We start from the raw sequence: 27,698 nt of genomic DNA, 5'->3' as shown, positions 1-27,698 counted from the left end.
CGAAAAATTAATCTGTGACCTATAAAATTTGTGTTTGTGACTTATAATTTATTGAGTTGTGATCGAAAAATTAATCTGTGACCTATAAAATTTTTGATTCGTGATCGAAAAATAATATGTGACCTATAAAATTTGTGTTTGTGATCGAAAAATAAGTTGTGACCAATAATATGATAAGTCGTGACTAAAAATTAATCCGTGACTAATTATTTTTGGACTTGTGACCAATAAACAAACTGTGACTTACAAAATTTTTGAATCGTAATCGTAAAAAAATTCGTGACATAAAATTTTTGATTTGTGACCAAAAAATAATAAGTAACTAATTATATTGTTAATTTGTGACCAAATTGTATAGATTCGTGACCTATATATATTTAATTAATAAAAAAATTAATTAACTAATTAAATTATAAATAATTTTTAATAAAAATCTGATTTTAAAAATTTGATACTTGTTTTCTTGTTTTTGAAATGTGTCATAATTAATTTCTTAGTTATGAAATTTTCCCCTTATATATATATGACCATTTGGACTTTTATTTTCATTCCATACAAATAGGGGCGGACGCAAACATTTTATATTAGGGGATCACAATCAAATTTTCAAAAAAAGGGACGAAATTTTTTTATTACTTTATGTGTGTTATAAACTGTTATACTACTTTTCATTTTGATGATTTTTACATATAAAAAATTTTTATATATAAAAAAATTCGATCCTTTTTAGGATTTTTTTTTATCATTGTTACTTTTTCCTCTCAATCAATTAATTTTTAAAAAAAAATAATCTAATAAATTTCCTAATAAAATTTTTGATGTCATTTGAAAAAAAATTAATTAATAGAGAGGAAAATGTAACAATAATAAGAAAAAAAATCCTAAAATTGATTGAATTTTTTTTTATATATAAATTTTTTTCAGATATAAAAAAAATTAAGATGAAAAAGTAGTATAACAATTTAAAACCCTTGAGAAGTAATAAACATTTTATTAAGAATTTTTATGTCTAAAAAGATTAAATTTTGACGTCATACCATATATAAATTTTCATAATAAAATGATGTAAATTATATTAAGAAATTTGTTGCACAAAAATAATAAACATTAATAAAAAATTGATTTTCTTTTTCAAAAAAGACGAGTTATATGTCTCTTTTTAGCATACACGTTTGACGTACGTTTAACTATTTTCGATATTTATTTAGATCATTCGATGTGTTTATGATATAGTTCTCGAAATGAGCTTCGAGAAAATCTAGAAGATTTATGGATATTGTTAGCTTATAATCGTTGAATTTTTTTTAAAGTTAGCTTGTTATCGAAATTTTGAAAATATTAGTTTGGAACAGCCTATTTTGACACGTCGTAACATTTGCTACGATTGGTCATTTCGCACAATATTAACAACGTGAAATACTAGGTTGTAAGTACTTCAAAATGATATTAAAAATATAATATTTCAACTTCGTTTGATATTTCATAGTGAGCCCGAAATAAAAAAGATAAAAAAAAACTTGCAAAAACTGGAGGGTCAAGTGACCCTAGGGAACCCCTCTTTGGTTCGCCCTTGCATACAAATTATTCTTTCATGTCATGTTGTATAAAACACTTTATAAAAGTGGTTCCATTTTGCATCAAAATCATGGTCATGGTAGAGAATGAATTCCGTTCGAGTTCGTTGGTTGAAGTCATTTGAAATGCTCCTATGACTTGACGTGGTCGTTGTATCTTGAGAGATGATTGCCAAAAAATCGTTAGTACCGATGCGGGGCAAATTCATCTTAAGAACAAAATGTCCAACACTTCCTCGGCAAAAAAATCTATAACTTACATTCTCTTGTTTCATTTTCTGATTTATTTTATTATACTTTGATTTCAGAAACTGATTAACATTGTTTATATGTTTATATTACAATGTTCGATCCAAAGAATGATTTGCTTTCATTCAAGAATCGAAAGTGATGAATCTATATTGATACGTTCAGATTCGGTAAATTATTGTTTTGCTTTTCAAATTCATTTCGATAAGTTGAAATTACGTTTCGATTTCACGCAAATAAACGGTATGATTTTTTATAAATATAATATGCACAATTATTGATGTAATTTCTCCAACAATACCTAGAACAGTGACAATGATGAGATGAGAATATTGGAGCCATAAGTTGTTTGCCTCACGAGAGCGTATCATCCCAATGTAGTAGTATTAGAGGATGACCTCATAAATAGTCACTCTGGGTAGGGATATTGACTAGGACGATCTTTGTGTTTTGATACCATCGAGCACTGAGTTTTAGGGTGAACTAGGTTGTGTAGAGGAATTGTAGTCGAGGATGGTGCATTATGGAAGAGTCCACAAACCTTGATTTGTCCATGTGGTGCAACATCACTATATTGCAACAAACGTGTCGAACGACCTCACTTTTACATTTTATAAATTAGATCCTCCAACTTTCAAGTCCGCATCAGATGTGTCCCAACCACACTTACTTATTTTTGCTGATAAATAACTAATTGTTTAGTTTACAATTTATTTACTTTATGTTTAGCTAATGTTTATAAACATTAAAATACATTTTTATTTACACATTTTGAAAAATTCATAATTACTATTTATTTTTGTTATTTACTTTTATCTGTTTAGACTATTAACATTCAAACACACATTTTCTTCGCAAACATTTTTCCCTCTTCGACTCCCATCTATGGTTCCACCTGTTTCCGCCATCCATTTCCTCCCCCAAATTCAAACTTGGGTCTCACAAACCCTACCTTCCTCACTCTATACTGACACAGTACATTCATCTAGTTTCTCTCTCTAAAATAATATTCCAATACTCGTGATGAGGAGGGGTACTAAGAGGAAGACAACTCACAAGGACGCAGCACCGACACAGCCGGATGAGGAGCCGAATAGCGGCCCGAGCCAATCGTTTCAGGGGAGCAAGGATGGGCCGGCAGAGGAGAACCACGTAGAACAACCGGAAAGGGAGGAGCCCATCCAGAAAGACGAGGTGGAGAAGAAAGTTCGGGAGGAGCCGACTAAGAAAGTGGCCAAGGGAAAAGCTAAGCGAGCCAAAACTGCGAAGCCTGAGTATTTTTCCGAGAAGCGTAACTTGGTAAAAAAAAAAAAAAAGAAAAAAAAAATTAATAGTATACAAATATACAGTTTTTTTTTGTTTTATGCAAGCATCTATGATAAATGTACGCGACCATAAAGACATTACGTTATCTAGTTGACATAATTCATGCCAGTGATAAATTCTAGCTCTTTGAATAAAATCATGCAAGAATTCAGCTATGTACCATGAAGTTTATTGCAACTATTTGATTATTTTGACATTTTCTAAAATGTTATCTGCCTCGTTATATACTTGGAAATTTTTTATGATTTTGACATTATCTTAAATGTTATCTGCCTCGTTATACACTTAGAAATTTTATGTGATGTTTAGAATAAATTTATTCTATTTTTATTTAATTTCTGCACTAATGTTGTTCAGGAAGACTTATGGCTACAGGTTTTTCCAGTTGGTACAGAGGTTAGCATTTAATTAATTTCTTACATTTTAAGCAGTCAAGGTTTCCATGACGAATTATCTTAGTACTATTATGTTTGACTTTTTCTTTGCTGAAATTCTTTTCAATACCAGTGGGATCAATTGGATACGGTGTATCAGTACAATTGGAATTTCTCAAATCTGGAAGTGAGTTGCTTAACGCTTATTACCCTGCTATTTTTTAAGCGATGCAATTTTTTCAAATTTCTTTTCTTCGTATAGTGGGCTTATTCTCAAAGTAAATTTTAATGCAATGTTTGTTATTATGGAATTGGAATTTGTGACTAATCAATTTAAGCCTCTGGTTGGCCTCCATTTTTCAAAACTCATTTTTTCCCAAACTCATTTTCAACCACATCTTTCATGGGATTAACAATTTTATCAACTTTTCAAACATGCATTTTATCATCTGTATCAAAATCTACTAATTTTTTTTTAACAAAACCAAACGGGCTAAATTATATTTGCATCATGCTAAGTCCGATTTCAAAGCCTTATTGCCCCTCTGCCAAATGCCACATAAGGAATTCCAGTGCTAACATTGCTTTTGGCAGGATGCATTTGAAGAAGGTGGAGAATTATATAATCAAAAAGTCTATCTCTTTGGCTGTACAGAGCGTAAGTGGCAATTAAAACTTGACTGCTTTCTTTTCTGTCTGAAAATATCAAGTGTATTGTTTTCTTATTGCGATCCAAATTTATTATTCTGTTCAATTGGCTGACATTAATAGTCCTGCAATGTCCAATGAATATTGGGTATATTGTTTATTTTCTAAGCCATCTACGCTGATTTGTAATTGCTTATTTATTTATGCAGCGCAGTTGGTCTCTTTTCAAGGTCAAGGGAAAGTTACAATGATCCCTGTTGTGGTTGCTGTAAGTCCTAAAAAACGTCTTCCTTGCATATAGATGGTTAACCATTTTTGGTGTTTGTATTATTTGTATGTTAATTTTTCATCAGTTTGTCTTATTGGATCATAATGCGTTGAAGTTAGGTGCAACTTTTTTTCTGTTCATAAGAATTTTTATTAATTTTTGGGATACCTTATTCGTGATAATATTCCCTATGAGAATGAGATCGTCTTTGCTTTGAACTTTGAATATTTTCATTTAGCCCTTGTTTGAGCCCCATTATTTTGGGAAAAATGAATTTTTGAATAGTGTATTGATGGGAAATGTGTGGTTAAAAAATAAGGAAAAGTTTTGGATTTACGTGTAATATTATTTTATTGAAAAATGTGTGGTTGAAATGATGTCAAAACACTGTTGAAAAATGAATTTTTCCAAAAGAATGGGGCTCAAACAAGGGCTTAATTTGGTTTTAGCCTTTCAAAATCTGAATTGAACTTTTGCCATTATTTTCATTGAAGTTTAAGGACTGGTAATCACCTTCTATACTTTCTTTTCTCGGAATAATAGCTAATAACGTCTTGTGTTTTGTCATAGAAGAAGAAGAAATTAAAGAAATCACGGTCATCTGGTACTTGCATTTCACATGATGATAATTTCAGTTCTTAGGCTTATCTGTACATCTCAAAGTTATTGGAATTGCAGATAAACTTGAGATATATAAACTCATTATTTAACACTTCTGCATTGGCACGAGTTAATGTTGGCACTAGTATCACCACTGTTTGTGGCCTGGGACAAAGCAGTGTCCATTATTAGGGCACTTTCAAATGTCATTGATGTGTATTATGGTATTGTGGTTTCAGTCAATCCTCTTTGAATGATTGATTTATTTATTTTGTTAATGTTCTTTTATTTGGCATATTTTATTTTCAATCAGGTGGTATCTCCTTTTCCTCCTTCAGACAAAATTGGAATTAAATCGGTACAGAGGGAGACAGAAGAAATTGTTCCTATGAAGCAGATGAAAATGGATTGGGTTCCGTACATCCCACTGGGAAATAGGTATTAAATCGCCTTTGATTTTGATATGTGTTGCTTTCCTTATTCAAATAGACGACAGTTCTGCAATTTCGTTATTCGACAGGGATTCTCAAGTTGAAAGACTTAAATCTCCAATTTTTATTTTGAGCTGTATCCAGAGAAGGTACAATTCTCCCCCCTGCATTTTATCCATGAATAGATATATGCTAGAGAACAAAGATTACTTCTGCTTGGCTGACCTATATTTTTTGTGTTCTTCAACTTTGTGTTCTTTAATTTTTTGCTGCCTTTTGGGATTATGATACATCAACTGTACTGTCTTTTGTACTATGATAGTCTTGTTTATATCACTTTCATTTTCATTAGAATGTCTGCATGTGTTCACGTAAACTTTATAGTCCTATATAATTCCCCCTCAAGGTTCATGTGATTAGAATTTTATAGGTTCTGCTATCGGTTTATTTTTAATTTGAAGTTGCCAACTAATTTATTTAGCCCCCGTTTGGTAGATAAAAATCATATTTTTGGTAGATTTTGATAGAGTTTGATAAAACACATGGTGGTTGAAAAATTGTGGGTCTCATATAAATATGTGGTTAAAATTAATTGTTGAATTTGACTTGGATTTTAATCAACTATTTAAGATGCACCAAACATGGGCTTAGTGATTGCAATAACTTCAGCATAACATGTACCCACACTATACTTTATTTTGTACCAGATTGCTCCCTTTTGAAGCTAAGGTGGGGATAGTCCCAATATCCATTAGTTATTAAGTGGTTTAATTTAAGATGTAAAAGAAAATTTGAATAGGAGAAAGAGAGGTTTACATACTGAAAACTTTTTGTTGCAGGGCTGGACTAAAACATTTGAAGTTGGAGCGCGTGAAGAAGTTTGAGTACTGCTTACCTTGTGAGTGATTCTCTTCCTGCAAAATATTTACTATATTTCATACATTTCAGATATAACACGCTCCTTGCTTTTGTCCTATTTGAAATCCACACTTTTGACACCTAATATTTTTTCTGTTTGCTTACTTCTCCACTAGGACGCTATTAAGGCGATGGGGATTTATCTCGTTCTATTATCATTCTGGTGTTAAATGAGCATTTGAACAGTTTCGAAGTCTTCTTTGTGACATATGAATCATCTCAATGTGCACTAAGCAGAATATATGTGACAGTACCTTTTATGTTTTTGCAGACTTCTACCATCCCCTTCAGGAAGATGAACTTGAACAGAGCACCGTAGTGCAAATCTTATTTCCAATAGATCCAAAACCGGTACATTTCTTTTTGCAGTACTCATAAACACGCTCCTAAGTAATCACATAATATTTTCCAATGGCAAATGTTTAGATATTATATGGGAGGTTAGGTGAATCTACGCAACATGTGCGACAGACTTGTAGGATCAGTTTAGGGAGCTATATAAAAAATGGCAACAAGCTAACTTTGTTTCAAACCTCCCTCCAGGTTTTCTGTGAGTTTGATTGGGAACTTGATGAACTTGAGGTATGCAATTGCAATTTATGTTTGTATATTACTGCCTGATAATCTGCAAAGAATCCTCTGGCTAAGTCAGATAAAAATTATGTAGGAGTTCACGGATAAACTTATTGAGGAAGAGGAGTTGGCTGCAGATCAAAAGGATGCCTTTAAGGTAATCTTCACTATATATGCGCATAACTCATGTCAATGTTTGAAAATCCATTGTTGAACATACTAAGAAGATTAATGGAATCCTTTTTGATTCAGGAATTTGTCAAGGAGAAAGTCCGAGAAGCCAAAAAAGCTAATCGCGAGGTACTTGCAAATAGACTTTCCTATGGACTTCTTCTTGATCATTTTGATCATGCTTGTTTTGAATTTTCTTGTATATACAGGCAAGGGAAGCCCGCAAAAAGGTGTTGGAAGAAATGAGTGGAGAAACTAAGGCTGCATTTGAGAATATGAAATTCTACAAGTTTTATCCCATGCCTTCACCTGACACTCCCGATGTATCTAATGTCAAGGTAATATTGTGTTTCTTCCTTTTCTTTTTTATTTTCTCAGTCAATGAAGGATTTGTCTTGGCAATTGTATTCTTTCGAGGACGTTTAGATACATAGGATATGCTGTTTATAGTTCTAAATGCCTATCAAGTATACTTGCTTAACAGATAATTCAACTTCATGTGAATGTGTTTGCTCAAATGCTGGTAGTTTGTTATTAGTTTCTGGTTTTGCAAAGCTAGGGGGCATGTATTGTTCTATTTCAATGGTAAAGAATTTGCATGTATGACTCATTGTTTCATAAGGGCTTTCTTGCTGAATAGCTGGAGATATGCAGTTAAGTTATTGCGCAGCATGATTCTCAAGAATATGATTGTTTTATTGCTGTGAGCCGAATAGGGATGTCTTTTAAACATATCTAGTGAATTTTTAGCAATTATAATGATAACCATGCCACGTGATATCCAAGATCTACGTGCTGCATCCTTATTTATTGAAATTCCATCTATGGATCATAGCATCCTTCTATCAAGAAACACTCAAGTTATCCTGATCCAGAATCCTTCAAAATTGCCAAATATGGATAAAGATACTTGTCTAGGGCCACATGGGCCCCGGATGGAGTGTCCCTCCTATAGGTGAATAGGCCCCCACCTATAGGGGGGCACCATTTGGCGTCCTGGACATATAGCATGTCTCGCCAAATATTGGATTCTTGATAATTTCTCTTGAAGGTTACTTCAATCCTTCTTATCGTCCAGGATGATCCTAGGGAGCTCCTGCCTTCTGAATTAAATGCCTTCCTAGGGTTAAACACAATTTTTTTTTATGGTCACTTGATTTTTTTACCTTTTTTTCTCAATAAATAAATTTAGAGGGTGTTTGGTGGAAATTAAAATTAGATTTTTTTGGTAGATTGTGCTAAATGTTTTTGAAATGTGTGATTGAAAAGTTGTGAGACTCATTAAAGATGTGGTTAATTGTTTTACTTTGACTTAGATTAAAATCATATGTTAATCCAAACCAAATAGGCTCCTAATCTAACTGGAGCACTGTGGCACAATTCACGTACATAAATTTCCGTTGATCTTTGATGATTGTTGAAACCCCAATTAGATGTTCTTGAATAGTCTATATGATGTCCAAATTTTCTGAGTAGATAGGGTTGGCAATGTAACTCTACCTGCCATGTCCTTATCCTTTTTCAGTTTGAAGAACTTTCTGTTGGGCTCCAACAGGGATCAAACTTGGATGATTATATCCAGAGCCAAAGCATTTACTTATAAGCTAAAATTGCAGTCATGCACTTATTCTTTAAGCTGTCATCAGTCTTGTTTTGTGAACCATCAGATCTGTACAAATAAACTTTGTTTAAGTTAATGATGATCTAAGTTCTGCTTTGTTCATACATTTTTTTCCCTATTGCGTGGATGCATATTATTTCTAGGTCGTTTTTTATCCTTAAAATTATTTACAATGGTGGAGATCTTTTTGTCATCTGTGTATTTCTGTCTTCCAGGGATTTTGTTCATATTTTTCACAAAATATGATAATTGAGGTTCTGCTTAGTTATTTTTGCCTCACTGCTAAGCGTATAATTATTATAACGAAATATCATAGAGCCTAATGTTCAGCAATAACATTACATGAGAAAAAAATATTTATAACATGGCAAGAATGGCAATATAATTACTGTACTATCTTATGATGAGAGATTCTAGATACACTGAGCTTGTCCTCACACATCTGTAGTTCGCTTGAGACTCTCATAACAGCACCGGCGCACCCACTCTCCACTCCCCACCACTGAAGAACAACAAAAGCTATGTCTTATTCTTAACAAATTCGTGGCTGGCTTCTTGAACCATTCCATTCTCCATCATTACTTAAAGATCCAATGAAATCAAATCCTCTGTAGCAATGCCAGTTCATGTTAATTTTGATCAACATTTCCCTCTTATAACATTTATTAATAGGATCCTGGATCTCTTCACTCTCTATGTCTCCTTAAGACATCCAAATAATGATCCTCCTTCGGATTCAGTAATTAGTAACATTTACTTTGGTGGCATCACTATGTGTTGTAGGGCCTTTGGCTATATGATTTCTTTACTATCATTGTGAATAAAATACTGAAACTTGCAAATCTGTCTATGTTAGCCACCTGGGCTGGGACCTTAATTTTTTTCCTTCTGTGTAGATTATGATTGATTTCATGTTCAGCTCTTGCATGATATCTTCTTCACACTACATTTGAAATTAGAATGGAAGGACTAGTTCTTGAAAAACTTTCTTTTTGTGTCTGACAATTTGCATGACTGGACATTTGAGGTTATTAATAAAACATGATTTGTGGGTTTCACTGTAAATTTACTAGTGTCATGGGCTATGCCTTGTTCGCTAATTATCTGCATGTTTCTAAATGCTCTGCTTAATTTTTCCCTGGATGCCTTTAGGTTTCTTTTAGTTTTAGTGGTCTAGCTCATGACAAAAAAGTATTCCGAAATAAATATCGTGCCAGTGAAGGATTCAATTATTTTTTGGCAGTATCTTTTCTCTCTGTAGTTCTAAGTAGTAAATTATTTGTGAGACCCCAAATTAATGTACATCATCTGGTTTGGAATGTAAATATGGGCTTCAAGGAAGTGGACACTCTTTACCCAAGCATGACATCATGTAATGCTTATGCTTCATTTCAATGGGTAAATTTAGTAATGTCGATTTTCGGTTTTTAATTTATCAAGATTCTGAGTTCTGATAGTTAGGCCTCCTAGACCCCAAATTCTGAAGGAGGCTTCTCGTTATATTTTTATTTTGATATATTATTAATTTGGGAGGATACCAAAACATGTTAAAGTTTGACCATTTTCTGTTTTGCAACTTGAATTGCAGTCTGCCTTCATCAACAGATACTATGGGAAGGCTCACAAGGTTTTATGACATGCCAAGAACAGGTTTTCGGTCAAGAGAAAGTATCCCTTACTTGCAACTGAATACTTGGTGGTAGATTTTAGCTCCGGAGAGGAATGGAGCTGCACAAACAAGTAAATTCATCTGGGACAGGACTGGGCCATTCTTGCCTTATAAATTATCAACTTAAAAGGAGTTTTAGACTAGGGAAACAAGGGGGGAAAGCAAAAAAAATGTTGCTGTCACCATGCCCTTTTCTAGTTATAAAAAAATAATTTGAGGTTCTCGATTTTGGTACCAACTAATTAAATTTACAAGCTGTGAATTCTTTGTTCCATTCTGTTGAATGCTCATCAAATTTTTAATCTTCTTTGGTAGTAGTTGCTACCAAATTCATGTGTTGTAAGATCGGCGATTATGGATAGTTTCATCTCTTTTAAAAAATCAAATTTTTGTAGTTAGTCAGTATCTGAGTGCTATGTGATGCATCTCTACTATGTTTATTCTGTTGCCATCCTTGCAGTGATGCACAGATGCTGGGTGTTCTTTAACGTTCAGAAGTCAAGATCTAGGCTCAAGGTACTTTCCTTGAGTATGATCTGTATCCCCACCATGATTCGAGCTCTGGTACTATCCTGCTCCTTATGCTGATAAATGCTTCAAATTTGTTTGTTACCCCTTTACTTCCAGCAGCAGCTGCTATGTGCCTCAACAATTACTTAAACCGAATGTTGCTTTGGTACAATGTGGACATGGACGTTACTTATCTTGCTCTTGACACTACATTATTCTGATGGAATATATGGGATTGTCAAAATTTTCTTCTAGACTAGTGTGCAACCTTGTGTGTGAGTTTAATATTTATTGGAATTTGAAGTCAGTGTCATGACTTTGGTGTATGCTAATCGTGCAAGGGGCACTTTGGACACACGTCCATCGAGGAGATGGTGCTGCAAGTAGGGAAAATTTTGATGCCTATCACTTTAATGTGTTATGCTATATATACATTAAGGTATAACAGTGTCCACCCCTCACATTGAGGGGGTTGGGTCTACCTCTATGTGAGGGTGGACACCAGCTTAGATACCACATTATGTACAAGTAGTATATCCTCTTTAATTATTTTTTGGCTAACTAAAGTATTTCTTTATTAGAGAGTTCTTATACTGTAACATCTTGATAGGCTTCTAATTAATTGGTTTTGATTGGCTTTTTGGAATCATTGGTATCGCAGCACGTACTGATTGTGTGAAGTTGGCAGCAAGCAATACGAGTTATCCTAAACTTTGATTCTGGAAGGAAAGGTAGGTTGCTAACCAATTAATTGTATCATGGATCCTCAGTTCGTGGATTCGTAATCGCCTGAGTTCTTCGTTCTTAAAAATCTGTTATAAGGATAAGTTTTATAAATGGTAGCATCGAGGTACCCAAAACTCTCTGCTGATTTCTTGAAATTCCTCATAAAACAATCCGACTTGGTCCCAATATGCACTTTGCCAAGGATTAACATGACAAATGTACTAGCATGAATTGGTTGGATTCTTGGAACTAGGAGAAAGAACGTGTCATGACCACCAGATTAGGATGGTGGTGCGATGGCTCTATCAAGATGTGACACCTCGACGGGTGGCCCATGACATTCCCTCGAGGTGTGTGGGCCACTACCGAGCCACTGAAGATTCTTCCGATTCAATAAGGTTAAAGAGAAGGTTTACATTCATTAGATATTTGCTTGAAAATCTTTTATCGAACCACTTTGATAGAAATAAAATTAATCTAGCCAAAATCTCAAGTGAATGTAAGCTTTGTAGGAATAATATTTTCAGAAAGTCTTCAATTGACCCACGGTAAAGAAAAGGAAAGAGGAAAAAGGGGAGAATAACGAAATATATAATTGGTGGAATAAATGGTTAATTATTTATAGGTGTGAATTAGAAAAGTTATAATCTTTTGATGGGTGTAATTTAGACCATTAAATATGCAAATAAGTGATCAAGGGTTCATATTAATTTATGCCAAAAGATGCAATTATTCGAAAATTCACTTGAAAATCTACGAATAGGAACCTCTTGTTCCATATTTACTGTACGAAATCAATTCAAATTATAATTCTTTTTTAATGCTCTCCGCTTATCAAAAATTTTTTTTGGTTAAAATATAATTCTTTTCGAATTATCGTTTGAAATTAAAAAAAAAAAAAAAAATTCCATACGAGCATTTTAGTTCGTGTTTATTTCGTTCGAGAAGAATATTGTCAACAATTTTCGTCGATTGAGAAGGTTAGTTTAGTGCAGTTTTTATATTGGAATAAGTGTTGTATCTTGGTAAAAAGACATACAATTATAACGTTTCTACTTGTACAAGGACAAAATCTATTATTTAGGAGATTTATTAAGACATATCTCACTTCATCTTCATTTTAGTATTTTGCTATTTTTACACTGATTTTTGACACTTGCATTGTTGTCAAGTGTCAATTGGATGAAAAATATGTTTGAAATTTAAACTGTCCAATAGGGTAATGTTACATGATAAACATGTAGCAAGGTTCATTTTTCTTTCTTTTGATTATATTAATCGTTAAATTGACAACAATAATAACTCTATTGTCTAATAGTACATTGTTGCAATCAATTACAAAAATCAACATATTAATTTATAGAGTATTATTATTATTTTTTTTTTTTGGAGTATTTGTGGGGGATATGATGGAAAGAATTTGGGCTTTAAGCTAATAAAATTTGATTAAAAAAACAATAGAAAAGAGTGGATAGGCGGTTTTATGCTGACAGAAAAGAAAATAAAACGTCACAGTCAAAATTATCTATGTCTAACACAAGACTTGTGATTAAATTGAATCAAGAAATTATAGAACATACTAATTGTTGAGATCTTTTGCATTTGTCCATTATAAACCTTGGTTGTGTAAGGGTGCGATTTAATTTAGCAGCATAGGTTTTGAGCTGTTCATATTTGAATTTATGACGTGAAAGTCGTACGTCAACTTAGTTAAATTTGCAATATATCAAGATTCGTTAGTCTCAAAGTTATAAATTTTCATGTTAATTGAATACCAACACGATAACTATAGTATCTAGTAACCATGTCACATATTTATTTGTCTAGATAAGTTTGCAGGAATATAAAAAGTTGATCACACATAGTTACAGCTATGTAGTATCTTGTCCAGAACTATAGATCGAAGAGGCTAAAAGCAGTGATGAAGACAATATGTGAGCAAAAAATGGAATGTTTTGACTTAAAATTCTTAAAATCATTAGACCTTTCAGTACAATTTTATTATACATTCAAACAGTTATATAATTCAGTATTTTTAGGCCTGCACAGTAGAAGCTAAATGGTTCAAAGAAATATGAAAATTTTAAAATATAAAATCATCCCTTACGAAAAAAGTTTGTGTTAACAGAGAGATTAATCTTTTATATCGAAAAGAATTTAGGAAGGAATTAGTCGCGTAAACTGGTCCGAACACCCACGATCATTAAAATAATAATAAAAATAAATAAATAAATAGAACTTAGGAAGGGCTGCAGTGAATTTGAAGATTTTCTGACAATGTAGATATTTGCATTAGATTCTTTTAGATAATTTCCCAACATTCCTCACCCCTTTTAGGCTTCAAATTCATAGTAATTTTTACTCTTTCATACACTTTTGCGAACGAATAAATGCTTCCCTTGCGTGCACTATGGTTATGATTATGCCCGTCACATCTACGAAAAAGAGTCCGCACTCTCTTTTCATTATCAATATCGTCCTAGTTTAGTCACTTTTCTTTACCAAGGACCGTGGAAGGAGCGTGTTAAAGAGAGAAAAAGCTAAATGGCGAGTTTGAACATATGATCATCTTTGCTTTAGGGCATGTTTCGCTGAAAAAATTTATAATCTTTTTAGCACATTAAATTGGACACGGTTGAAAAGTTAACAAAAAACACCTTTTGTAAGGTACATCATAAATGGAAATGAAGTAAAAAATCTAAGTCTTATTTGTTTCTTTGGTTTGCACATTTGGAAACTTCCACTTTTGTTAGAATAAAAATCAATCCTCATTTCAAGTAATAAAGGTTATGACTCCCAAAGTCAGCACTAATAGCTGAAACTCGTACGTTAGAAACATGCCAAATGGCACCTTTTGCAACAGTTTCGCTCTGTTCCTAACCTTTCATCTGCGAACTTTAAAACCCTTGTAAGATTGTTCCAATCAAATGTCTTTCACTGTCAGTAATAAGAAATATGTGTTATGCTACACAAACTACAGGAGTGACCGTGAGGATGATCGCGTACACACATAGGGGTGGGGATTTTTTTATTCACACTGGACCACTCATCCCGTATAAGGGTGTAGTCATCCCTATGGTATTCGGTGCGGACGAGTGGCTTAACTCATAAAATATATAGACATATTTTCTCCATAAGCTCCAATAATAATTGCATATTCCATTGAGAACTTCAAGATATTATTAATTAACAAAAGCATGATTTATGTTTTGTTGCTGATATGAGATCCCATGTCGGTCAAAGAAATTTATACAAATCAGCTCGACGCCTTGGACCGGTATCCGAAGTCAAAGTCAGTCACTATGAGAGTATGATATAACAGAAGAAGCGTTATCTTTGGACGGCAACGCCATCAAACCATTCAATCAAGAGGTGAGTATCGTTAAGAACACATACCTAAAATCTAAATGTCATTGTAACTTGCCATGATCAACCTCACCAACCAACCGAATTCCATCAAACAAGCGATTACACAAGTTCTTAGATCGAAACAATGTAGTTTGACATGACAATCGTGAAGAGTGGATGAAAAGGGACAGTGGTTCCAATTTTAATAGTTGAGCATTATAATACTCTTATTTAGGTCCAACTCATAAAAATTGATTAAAAAGTGTCACATTTTTTGTTGAGATCAAAATTGCTAAGTAATGAATCAATATTCTAATTGATTTATATCCCAAATGCGAGTCTATAAACATGGCGTATTGCTTGAATTATTTAATATAGTAGCCTTAAGTTGACCAGTCCTTTAACCATTAATAAAACTTGCCATAATATGGTTATTAATTATGTCATGTTTATTGATAATAACAACATTCATGTAGATTACTGATAGGCAAGCAACATGTTTATCGTGGTATATTATATAATTAGAAGGCGTCCGGCCTCCTAAAACTTGAAGATACATTTAGTTAAATTGCAAATAAAAATTTAGGTGAGGGTTTGGATCCTCGGTTGCTAGTATTAGGTGTGGTCGAATTTTAGTTCTATGACTATTATAAAAGTGTTTTAAAAAAAAAATATTAATTAGTTTTTGACCGCGTTCAAATTTGATCCAAAAATTAAAGAGGTTAAGCTCGTGAATTTTGCTTAGAGGCTCAAATCAGCGGCGAGAAATGTTATTATTCATCTAATCTTGTCATGAGTCAACATATCATTCTCTCCATGTCAAAAAAATGTATGTCCTCGAATTTTGCGAATATTTTTTTTCTGGATATTTGGTTACAAATACCTATGGATTTACTATTTGCTTACTGGCTTCACGTAATTCAGAAAACATTAGCTTTCTAGAAGTTTCTTGTTGATATCTCTCATAATTTTTGAATGAGATGAGCGATCGAAAAAATTCAGAAGCATCATTGGGATTAGGTATTGATCCTCCAAGAACTTCTTGATAAGCTCTTGTCCCACAATCATCACTATTGCCTCTAAAGCATCTCATTACATATACTTAAAAGATTTTTCTATTTGTGATGGATAGTTGTAACAAAATATGTTGGAACATCAAATAGATTATTGTCAAAATAAGACTGAAAAAAGCTACTTATAAGCTTAGCCAAACATCCCCCCACATGCCTAATTGTTCATGGACCATGGCTAAATTCCAAGAATTATTACGAAACCAATTAGCTTAATATCCTGGCTATGTTAAACTAGTTTTCATTGGGTCTTAACACAATGTCCAGTTAGTTAGACAATTTAGTTAGGAGAAGTGCTTTAAGTATAGAATTTTTCTACAGAATTGGTACAGGAGACTGTAGAAAAAATTTGTACTTACGGAATTTTCCTTTAGTTAGTGGGCTAAATGGCAAACAACTTTTCCTCGTAGCCTGTAGACTCGTTTCATAATGTGGATGCTACACTATTAAGAAAGCGAAAAAAAAAAAAAAGAAATCTAAAATTATGTTAATTGTACAAAATATGCTCGACCCTTAAAAGTTGGTTGAAGATTCCATTTCACTTACTTTCTACAAAAGCCACCTAATGAGGAGATTTCTGTACCTCTTTGCACTTGGAACGATTTCCACCGTTTCGACGGTCAAAAGGCACTGTCTTTTCGACCAACTTTTAAATGCAGTATAGCTACGTTTCTCCTTCATGAGGGGTTGACCCAAAAAAGGGCTCTTCCCCCACATTCAGACTCGTTTAGAAATAAACAAGAACGTAATTTTGTCAAATGATAGCCTCGTGTATGGGTTAAACTTGAGTTTTGTCAAATGATAAAGATACTTGTTCAGGGTCATATCCTGCCATGGTTGCTGAACGTAAAATACAGCTCTCTGTCAAAACTGTGATTGAGGAAATTGCTTGAAATGTCCACTTTCACATGTTCATTTGCAAAAATGCCACTTTAACAAATCCTTGCAAAAATGTCCATTTTGGAATATTTTGAACCAAAATACTCCGTGAATAATTTATGATTCCATACAAAGACAAGAAATGGATATTTTTGCAAAAAAATTATTGGTCAATAAATTTTTGACACATAACTTACCATATTTATTTCAATAGTACATGTCAAATCATAATTAATGCTATTTTTCTCATTGACACAAATACGTCGATAATTATATTTCAAGTGTAGAGAATTGTCATGTTCGGAATGAAATGTCATTCTAGAAATTTAAAATGTTGAAAACAACGTTTGAAATATAAACAACATTCAAATATCGAGAATGTCATTTGATATGTGAACTTTTAAAATATAAACAACATTCAAATATCGAGAATGTCATTTGAAATGTAGAGAACATCATTTTAATATAATTTCTCATGGAAGCTACATCTCAAAATCCGCAACAAATTGAAAAAATAAATAAATTGCTTCTTTTTTCATAAAGGGCATAATAGATAATTTAGTGCTAAATTTAAAAAGTGGACATTTTTCAATTGACATCCATGAAATTAGAAATTTTTAAAAATATCTCATTGTGATTTTATGTCATAGATGAATCGGTAGTGCTAGTAGTACATAGGGGTGTACCTAAGCGTGTACACCTCTCTCACATGGGATGTGAGATTCACCCAAATAAAAAATACTTATTCGGGTGGACCCCACACCCCATGTGAGGGGAATGTACACCTTTAGATACATCTCATTATGTACCACTAGATTAATTCTAGATGAATTGTGTTGGAATAGGAAATATATTCCAACTTGTCAATAAGAGTTTTTAAATCTTTAGCTCTTTCTGAGAAGCGTTAGTTTGAGTCGCGTGAAGTTAATGAACTGGCCATATTTTTATTATTATTTTTTTAAATTTATTTTCAGCCACACATTTTATAAATCAACAACTTTAATCAACTTTTCAATTATAGATTTAATAAATTTTTATCGAAATATTCTTAAAGAATTATTTTTAGGCTATCGCTAGATAGAGCTCGAGTGACAGCACCGTCCGAATTTTTCGCTTTATGTCAATTTCACGCGAATTTTGATTTCGGGGGTGTTTGAGTCACATTATTTTAGTAATAATGTATTTTTGAATAGTGTATTGATGGAAAATGTATGGTTAAAAAATAAGGAAATTTTTTTTATTTACGTGTAATATTATTTTATTGAAAAATGTGTGGTCGAAATGATGTTAAATCACCGTTTAAGAACGCATTTTTTTTGGAATAATGTGGTTCAAACAGTAGTTTTTATCTTTTAGGTTATTCCTAGGGTTTGGGACGTCCCCTATGAACAGGAGACTATTCTTCCAGATTATGTAATTGTTGTAACGGTAATTTCCTTTCTGTTGGTTGTAGATTAATAAAATTACTCGACTCCTCTGCCAATCTCTCTTTTTATTTTAATCTTATTCTTACTTGTGCGATTAATACTTCATATTATATCACATAAGCTTCCTATTTCGTAACAAGTGGTATCAGAGTGATTCTGATATCTTATTTGTTCATAACAATAAATTTGTTTTCACTTTAATTTAAAATTTGTCCAAAACTTTAATATCCATAAATGAATATGAAATAAATTATTAATTTTGCTTAAATAATAAATTTTCCTGATCCCAACTCCTACTATTGTACTAAATTGATAATAGCACTAAATACATAAGATAATAATTTTATTTAAAATCCTTTAAACTCAAAGAAAAAATAAATTTGAAATTAATTAAATACTGATTTTTTTTAATACATACATATTAAGAACTTTTTTTTCCCTACAGGACTTTCTTCTCAAAATGTATGTTTAGTCCCCGTTTGGCCCCCATTTTCCTTCTCATTCTTTTTCCCTTTCTTATTTTCAACCATACGATTTTCTATAAAATAATATTATGAAAATAAAAAAAAATTATTCTTTTTCAACCACACATTTTTCAAAAAATACTATTCCAACTATTAAAATTTGGAAAGAATAGGGTGGGGGCCAAACCCGACTTAAAGTTTTTTACTTTTCTTGTACTCGAGTCTAACCAAACCCTATCCCTAATTTTTGCAAGGCATATACCACAATTGGTATGCATTTTTCATTTTGTAGAAAGTAATTATTTAAGATTACGCCAATTAGAATTTTTTTTTTTGTTGATAAAACAAAATCATCATGAAAATAATGATCATCATTGACGTGTGTATTCGACACCCTTTAAATAATCTCACCATTGATAAGTAATTCCATCACCAAATTATTTTCACTACAATAATTCAAAATTACTCAGCATGCATAAAATTTCAGTAATATAAAGTAATATTTTTTCTTAATGAAAAAGTACGATTTTTGACTGAATCACAATAACCATTACATAATCTTTATTCCACCACTTTCCCTCTGCTTCAAATTAAAGACACTGACACACCGAACCAAAAAATCGATTCAACGTTATCCCCAATTTAAACCCCGTTTTAATTTCATTAAATTCTATTTTTCTCTTTTCTATTTTCAGCTACACAATTAATACATAAAATAATATTATACGTAAATAATGATTCAGATTTTCAAGAATAGATTTTGTAAAAATAATTTTGTTGAAGAATTTCTAATTAGGAGTAAACGTGTAAATATTTTATTTGAAAGAATTGACGTTCAAAGGCCCCGTTTGGTAGGGATTTTTTGCTCAAAAAAATTGATTTTTTGACCGTTATTTTACTATTCAAGCCGTAATTTTTGATTTTTTTCTCTCACATGTGGACCTCACTTTTCTTCTAACGGTCAAAAAATCAATTCTCAAAATCCCTACCAAACGGCCCCAAAGTGAATTTGGAGACAAAATGAATTTTGAAAATTGAAGTAAAAAATGAGAAATTGTGTTTAAATAAGAATGCCTTCATNAAAAAAAATAAAAATTCTGCACTTTATTTGGAATTGGATAGAATACTACTGTAGAGCATTATTCGCTGAAGAGATGAGTCCAAATGGGACCCGCCTGACCCGTGAAGCTCGTTCAACTTTGGCTCCCTATTCCGTTCGATTCTGATTTCTCTTCCCAAGTTCTTGCGGAAACAGTAACACAAATAAAAAATCCGAACTTTGCATCTCTCTTTCTCCCTCAAATAGAATTCAACATTTTTTTTTTCTTATTCTGTCCCTTTCTATGAATTAACAACAACGATAATAATGGCGTCTGTGAAGAACCCTAATATTCCTGAGCCGCCTTTACTGTTTCAGGGAAGAATTTTAGTCTATTAGCATAGTAGCCTTTCAAGTTTTGCTCTCCTTTCTATTTATTGACAGCTTATACGCCTGTAAGTGCTTCATGACTTCATTTATATGCTGAAATTATTTGACTTTTGATTGATTATAATTTTTCTTTTTTTGGGTTATGATGTAAAATGCTGGGTGATTGGCTTTTTGAAGAATTTTGAGTTCGGAAATTGAATTTTTGGAATTATTGAACTTTCTTTGGTTTAGTGAATAGGGAAATCGGTTCCTTATGGTGGAATCCATGATAGACGGAATGGAAACAGAAAATATGGAATTAAGTAATTTTCTAAAATGATTCTGTAATATGAATGGTATCCTGAAAACATTGAATTGATTCTTGCTCGCTCGTGAAGAATGAAAGCCACAATATTGAATTAAATGGGTTACTAAATCTGAAGTTCTTTCTATTTTATTTGTGTGTCTGAAGGAAAGTCAAATACAATGAGCTCTTAAGTTTATATCTTGAAGTGGGATTTTCTTAGGTGCAATCTTAAATCTGTATAGAGTGACATTTCTGGCCGATTCTTTTGATTTCTCAGGTTTCAGAGGATGATTGTTTGCTGGTGTATAGAATTACGTAAGAAATCTCACCTGGGTTTATTTTAGGGATCTTCTGGTGACTTCGCTAGCATAAGTTGTTGTAATCTGCAATGGGTGAGGAGGGCCTACGACTTGGTGGGCTTTCTTCTGGTTTGGCTGTAGTTCTGAATGGCAAGGGTAAAGGAGAGGGTTCTGGGAACTCCCACCTTGTGTCTTATTGTGACGATTTTGGTGATCAGTCTGTGGAGCGAACTCTTGAGCACATATTTAATCTCCCTTGCAAAACTGTTAATCTGTTGACACGCCCAGTTGACACTAATGTGGTTCACTCTATAATAAAGAATGAATTCTATAAGTACCATCCTGACTTGAAAACTGCTGTTAGAAACAGAGATGGGGTATCTACAGTAGGCGAGGTTGTTAGGCTGGATGAATCGAGCATCTGTGGCGATATTCGAGTTATTAAATCACCATTGCTAGTGGAAAGTCATGCTTTATTCAGTAGTGCAAGGGCCAATACATGTGTATGGAAAGGGAAATGGATGTATGAAGTGACACTTGAAACTTGTGACGTGCAGCAACTGGGTTGGGCTACTGTTGCATGCCCCTTCTCTGCTCATAGGGGTGTAGGTGATGCAGATGATTCTTATGCATATGATGGGAAAAGAGTCAGTAAATGGAACAAGGAAGCTGTGCCTTATGGCCAGTCATGGGTTGTTGGCGATGTAATTGGGTGTTGCATAGACTTGAATTGTGATGAGATATTGTTCTATAGAAATGGCGTCTCTCTTGGAGTGGCTTTTGGTGGGATTCGGAAGATGGTACCTGGTTTGGGCTATTATCCTGCCATTTCCCTTTCTCAAGGTGAACGCTGTGAATTAAATTTTGGGGCTCGCCCATTCAGATATCCAGTTAAAGGCTTTCTTCCCATTCAGGCTCCTCCTTCCTCAAATGCTCTTGCGACCAATCTATTTCATTGCCTTTCGAGGCTGTTGGAAATGCAGCGTCTCAAGAGGGCAGAATTTGACACTGTTGAGAAGCTCAGAAGACTGAAGCGATTCACATCATTTGACGAATTGTCTCATCCAGTCTTTCATGCAATTTGTGGGGAGTTATTCTCTGTTTTGGCTGCTGAAACTGGTAGTGCAGATTATGTAGGATGGGGATCCTTTTTGTCATTCATAATGGAAACCTTTAGAATGCATCCACCGCATGACTATAAAAGCATGGATAGAGTACTTGATTCATTTCTTGAATTTGAGGAGTCAAGATTATTATTCGAGCACGCCATTGATGCACTTTCATCAGGGTGTAAAACAGCATCATTGATCCTTGCAGAGTGTCCTTATTCTGGTTCATATAGCTATCTTGCTTTAGCATGCCACATTTTGAGGCGAGAAGACTTGATGGCATTCTGGTGGAAGTCTTCAGATTTTGAATTCTTGTTTGAAGGTTTCCTCTCGAGGAAAGGCCCGAACAAACATGATCTTCAATCTTTGATTCCTTCTGTTTGGTGGCCTGGTTCATATGAGGACATGTCCTACGAGAATAGCATGATGCTAACGACGACAGCTCTATCTGAAGCAATTGATAAGGTTCGGTTTTAACACTTTGACTTATTCTCTTGTCTCCATTTGTGAAAATACTGTATTATGTTTTCTTTGTCATTTGAGACTTCTGTGATCTATGCCTTGTGGCTTTTATTCTATGTTGTGAAAATTATGCATATTTTATGTCACTAGGATGGAAATTAAAAGAAGATCGAGAGAATTGGGAGTTGAGATGCAGCTGTAATTTTTATCGTCTTAACCATGTGATTTGTAGGTTGATAGTCGTGAGAAATTGCTTCATCAAGGGAATTCAAGCAAAAGGCATGTTTCAATGTCCGAGTTTTGTTGATCTGAAATATGTGGAAGTAGCAAAACTAGGGTTTCCAACCATCTATGTTTTCTTTCAGAGCTTTCAAATATTTCAGTCATGTTTTTTGGCATTTCATCTTTCAAATATTTTGTTTGTCTGCAATTTTTGCTTTCGTTGTCCTATTAGATCCAAACAAGGAACAAAAATGAATAGACAAGTAAATCTCTCTCTCTCTCTCATGGTTATTAAGAGTGAATGATGCTTTGTCTGAACAAATTTTTTTTCGGTTTATTGATTTCTTTTAGAGTTTTTAAATCATATATATTATTGCAATTCAATTGCCTTCTCTTGTTGTGCATGAGAAGTTTACCCATTTTTACACGGTCAATAATATGTTTGACCTGTAGCAATTATCTAGAACATTTTTGCCCACACTGCAGAAATAAACAAAATCGAAGAGTCAATTTTCAGCATCTTCATGGCTAGTAAAATGTGGAAAAGGTTTCAGGTTAGAAGATCTAAATATGGCAAACAATAGGCATGAGGTTGTGTCTTAGGTTGCAAATTAACACTAACAGAAGAATCATGGTTGGTTCCTTGGGTGAGAAGTAGCTTCCAGAATAACAGGCTTTTTTGGTGCTGGTGCTGTGGGAATCTGACTGGCTTTTTAAAGTATTGAGTTCATGATGAGAAAGAAAAAGGCAATTAGAATGAAAGGGAAGGAAGCAATCAAGAACCTCACACAACCATAAGTTCATAACATAATTCTTATAATAATCAACTCTACCAAATTAAAGATATTATATAAGTATACCTTATATACATCTCCTACTAAAAGGATTATGTTTCTAAATATTCTTTATACATTTAGAACTTTGACCACTAAGTTTATTGTATACCTAAAGACTATTCCTTGATTAATACTGAAGCAAGACCATGGACTATAAATATTTATTGATGTGAACAAATTATTTGATCAGATTCTTGCGTGGTCCAAGGATAACAAAGTCAACTTTCGCGAATTCTAATACCCGAGACCAAAAATATAAGAATGCCAAGTAAAAGGTTACCAACATTTTTCTTAAATATGTGTTTGATAGCCATTTTTATATAAAAATGCATTTTAGAATAGTAATTTGATGGGAAGTGTGTGGTTGAAAAATAAGAAAAAGTTTTTGATTTTCGTGTAATATTATTTTAATAAAAAATGTGTGGTTAAAAAGAAGAGAGAGAAAAATACATTTTGAAAAAAAATGGGTACCAAACGGGGGCTAAATAAGAGAATTTATCCTAAAAGTGCCCAAATTTGTTTCAAATCTAGCTAATAAGAAAATTTCTACAGCTGCCCTGCTTTTTGTGCATTTCCGTGTCATTTCTCTCCATTGAGAAAGCATGTCCCAAGTTTGAAGTTCCAGAGCATAACAGAGACTTGAGATCTTAGAACTCTTTGCCTTCTTGAAATTCAATAGGGAAGCTAGTAAAGAAACTGATGGAGATTGTCATGGGAATTTAATTGGATACCTTCCAAAAATGTAAACTTGCTTTAAACATAAACACTGGAAATAGATTTTAACTTATTTTCTTCCCATAATTAATAGTTTTAAGTTAGAAATTCTCCATTTTGTTACTTTGGCAATATTTCATTTTTGTTAGGAATTTTAAGTATTAATAAGAGTCAGAAGAGTATTGTTTTTAAATAAATAGACAAATGATTAAGTAGTTGAAGCATGTTGAAATTTCTCCCTGACTTCCTCTCCAAAACTATTCAATTATTCTCTTCTATTACTTCCTCTCTCTTTATTTTTTCTATTCTAAATCTGTCACCCTCTCATTGACAACTTCTAACTGGTCTAAATAACAAAATAGTTATTAGACTGTCTTTAGAATCAAAGATGTCTATATACTTCTCTCTATTATTAATCTAAGTTTTGTTCTCTCCCATGATGCCTTAGTAGACCAAAATACTCTTTGACTCCAAAAACACAGGAAATTAGTAAAAATATTCTTTCATTTATCTAATATAAAATAGGATACGTTTCATCCTAAAAGTGAATCTTGTTGAAATCTAGTTAATCTTAAAATTCAAAAATTTTCACCTTCTTTTTGTGCATAAGCCCTGTATCATATATGGGTTAATCATGTATAGAAACAAGCACTTACACTTATCGTTCAGTACAGGATTTGGTTGGCTTTCTTGACCATGTGATTACATTTGTGAGATGTTAATCACCTTTGTTTTGTTCTTCTCACTGTACCTTGAACATTTTTTTTTCCTTACTATCAAGAATAACAATGCAGAAGTTTCCTGTTATAGATATCGAGTTATATTTGCATCCTGTTATGTTATTTATTATTTAAGTGCTTGTTTGTTGGAACTATTTTTTATAGTATGCTTATGATATTGCAACAGAGGATTGATAACATTAAGATCCGTCAATGGAAATGATGATGTTGAAGGAATTTATAGATATATAACTTTGCTATAGACTCTTTTCAGGTTAAATAAATGGTTGCATGGTACCCCCTCAAAGTCTGAGACTTCTACTTTCTTTTGTGTCATGCTAACACTAAGCCCTTGTTTGATTCCCATTTTTTTTCAAAATACTTTTCTCTCTCTCTTCTTTTCAATCACACTGAAACCGGGGAGGAGAGGTAGAAGAGAAAGACCACAAATAAAGGTAAAAACAATTCTATTAATTCACCTCGAGTACAGCCCCTTTTATAGGGATAAAATACATACCATATATGCTAAATTTATAAGTTTAAGGAAAAAATATATATTTGCCTATAATAGATAGATATATATGGAAATAAATCACCAAACAATCTGCAATATTTCTGGAATCTTCAACACTCCCCCTCAAGCTGGGCGATACAAGTTAAACAACCCCAGCTTGTCCACCATTTTCTCAAACATGGGTTTAAACAACCCTTTGGTCAATAATTCTGCAACTTGTTCAGAAGAAGGCAAATACACCATGCATATCGTCTCATTTTCTATTTTTTCTTTGATGAAATGTCTATCTACTTCAACATGTTTTGTTCTGTCATGATGAACCGGATTGTGTGACATTGCAATTGCTGCCTTGTTATCACAATGAACTTTCATAGGTTCATTTTGTTGAATGCCAAGTTCCTCCAATAGTAACTTTAACCACATTATTTCACAAATTCCATGGGCTAATGCCCTAAATTCAGCTTTAGCACTGCTTCTAGCTACAACTTGTTGTTTCTTACTTCTCCAGGTAACTAGATTTCCCCATACGAAGGTACAATATCCTGTTGTAGATCTCCTGTCCATTACTGACCCTGCCCAATCAGCATCTGTGAATGTTTCAATAGATCTTCCAGAATTCTTTCTAAAGAATAGTCCAAGTCCCGGAGTCCCTTTAAGATACCTTAGGATTTGGTAGACAGCCTCCATATGCTCATTGAATGGAGCATGCATGAATTGACTTACGACGCTAACTGCAAAGGCAATGTCAGGCCTCGTGTGTGACAAATAAATTAGCTTTCCTACAAGGCGCTGATATCTCCCTTTATCAACTGGTGTACTTCCTAAACAGTCTCCCAATTTATGATTAGGATTTATAGGAACATCTGCTGGTTTGCTTCCCAACATGCCAGTTTCCTCTAAGAGATCCAAGACATATTTTCTCTGTGAAATGGAAATTCCGCTTCTGTTTCTTGCAACCTCTGGGCCAAGGAAGTATCGTAGGGGGCCTAAGTCTTTTATTTCGAACTCAGCAGAAAGAGCTTTCTTCAGCCTCTCCATCTCCTCATAATTGTTGCCTGTCAAAACTATATCATCCACATAAACAATTAGGATAGTAATTTTGTCACCTGACTTTCTGTAGAATAGAGTATGATCAGATTGAGCTTGCTTATACCCTTGCTGACACACAGCCTTCATAAACCTTTCAAACCATGCTCGTGGGGATTGCTTCAGCCCATATAGGGATTTGTTTAGTTTACAGACATTTCCTTGGATCTTAGCTGCATCAAACCCAGGTGGGAGTTCCATATACACTTCTTCTTCCAGGTCACCATTCAAAAAAGCATTTTTTACATCTAGTTGTTGGAGTTTCCAATCTAAGTTTGCTGCTAGTGACAGTAAAACTCTTACCGTGTTTAATTTTGCGACCGGAGCAAAAGTTTCCTGGTAGTCTACTCCATAAGTTTGAGAATATCCCCTTGCCACTAACCTGGCTTTATATCGCTCCACCGAACCATCTGACTTGTATTTAACAGAGAATACCCATTTGCACCCCACAGTTGACTTATCCTTAGGTTTCTCCACAATTTGCCATGTTCTATTCTTATTCAAGGCCTCCATCTCTTCCTCAACTGCCTTTCTCCATTCTGGAATTGACAGGGCTTCATGTATAGTGCTTGGTACTTTAATGAGTGACAAGTTTGTAGCCAAAGCCTGAACTGAATTAGAGAGATGACTGTACCCTATGAAGTTTGAGATAGGGTGCTGTGTACACGATCTAACTCCCTTTCTGAGTGCAATAGGAATATCCAAATCATCATTAGAGTCATTTTTCAGAGTAGGGGAATTACCTGAATTCGGATCAGATTCATGGTCTTGCTGTTGAACTGTGAGGTGTTTTACATTTTCAAGATTTTTCCGTCTGGAATAAACATGTAACTCAGGTATAGTTGCAAGTTGTTTCTCCCCCTGTCCTGATAACTTGGTTGTATAAGAGGATCAGTACTTGGTGAATCTTTGGGAAGTGGGGAACGATTCATGGAAGGAGTTTCGTTTGATATGGGAAGTTCTGATTCTATAGAGGCTTCTGGTATGTGTGGTACCAATTCCAAAAAATTTCTATCAACATTATGTTTCTCCCCCTGAGAGAAATTTTGGGAAAAATATGGAAGGGACTCAAAAAATGTAACATCCATAGATATGTAATATTTACGAGTAACTGGGGAGTAACACTTGTAACCTTTTTTAAGTGAGGAGTACCCTAAGAACACACATTTTCGAGCT

At 33.5% G+C, this 27,698-nt stretch overlaps 2 protein-coding genes across 3 annotated transcripts in view; both read left to right on the top strand.

The window, feature by feature from the left end:
• The first annotated feature begins 2,663 nt into the window (after positions 1-2,663).
• On the top strand, positions 2,664-10,824 carry LOC111382687 (protein HEAT INTOLERANT 4-like). Of its 2 annotated transcripts, XM_023006726.1 has the most exons (14): positions 2,664-3,122; positions 3,507-3,545; positions 3,657-3,710; positions 4,118-4,181; positions 4,381-4,439; positions 5,353-5,477; positions 5,560-5,619; positions 6,310-6,368; positions 6,660-6,739; positions 6,932-6,970; positions 7,056-7,118; positions 7,214-7,261; positions 7,342-7,470; positions 10,342-10,824. In XM_023006726.1, the coding sequence occupies exons 1-14, from the start codon at positions 2,847-2,849 to the stop codon at positions 10,387-10,389; spliced, it is 1,143 nt and encodes a 380-aa protein (XP_022862494.1). In that variant the 5' UTR covers positions 2,664-2,846; the 3' UTR covers positions 10,390-10,824. The 2 variants fall into 2 exon arrangements, with proteins under 2 accessions (XP_022862494.1, XP_022862495.1); XM_023006727.1 differs by lacking the exon at positions 5,560-5,619.
• Positions 10,825-20,019: 9,195 nt separating this feature from the next.
• LOC111382685 (E3 ubiquitin-protein ligase RKP-like) overlaps positions 20,020-27,698 on the top strand; it is a 25,209-nt gene continuing 17,530 nt past the window's right edge. The window contains exons 1-2 of the mRNA XM_023006724.1: positions 20,020-20,340; positions 20,839-22,434. Coding sequence (XP_022862492.1) covers positions 20,950-22,434 — 1,485 coding nt within the window. The 5' untranslated portion in view covers positions 20,020-20,340; positions 20,839-20,949. The remainder of the gene's footprint in view (positions 20,341-20,838; positions 22,435-27,698) is intronic.

This window comes from Olea europaea, unplaced genomic scaffold, assembly GCF_002742605.1.
Source record: "Olea europaea var. sylvestris unplaced genomic scaffold, O_europaea_v1 scaffold2550, whole genome shotgun sequence".
Taxonomy (NCBI): Eukaryota; Viridiplantae; Streptophyta; class Magnoliopsida; order Lamiales; family Oleaceae; genus Olea; species Olea europaea.
This window is presented reverse-complemented; position numbering and strand designations above follow the sequence as displayed.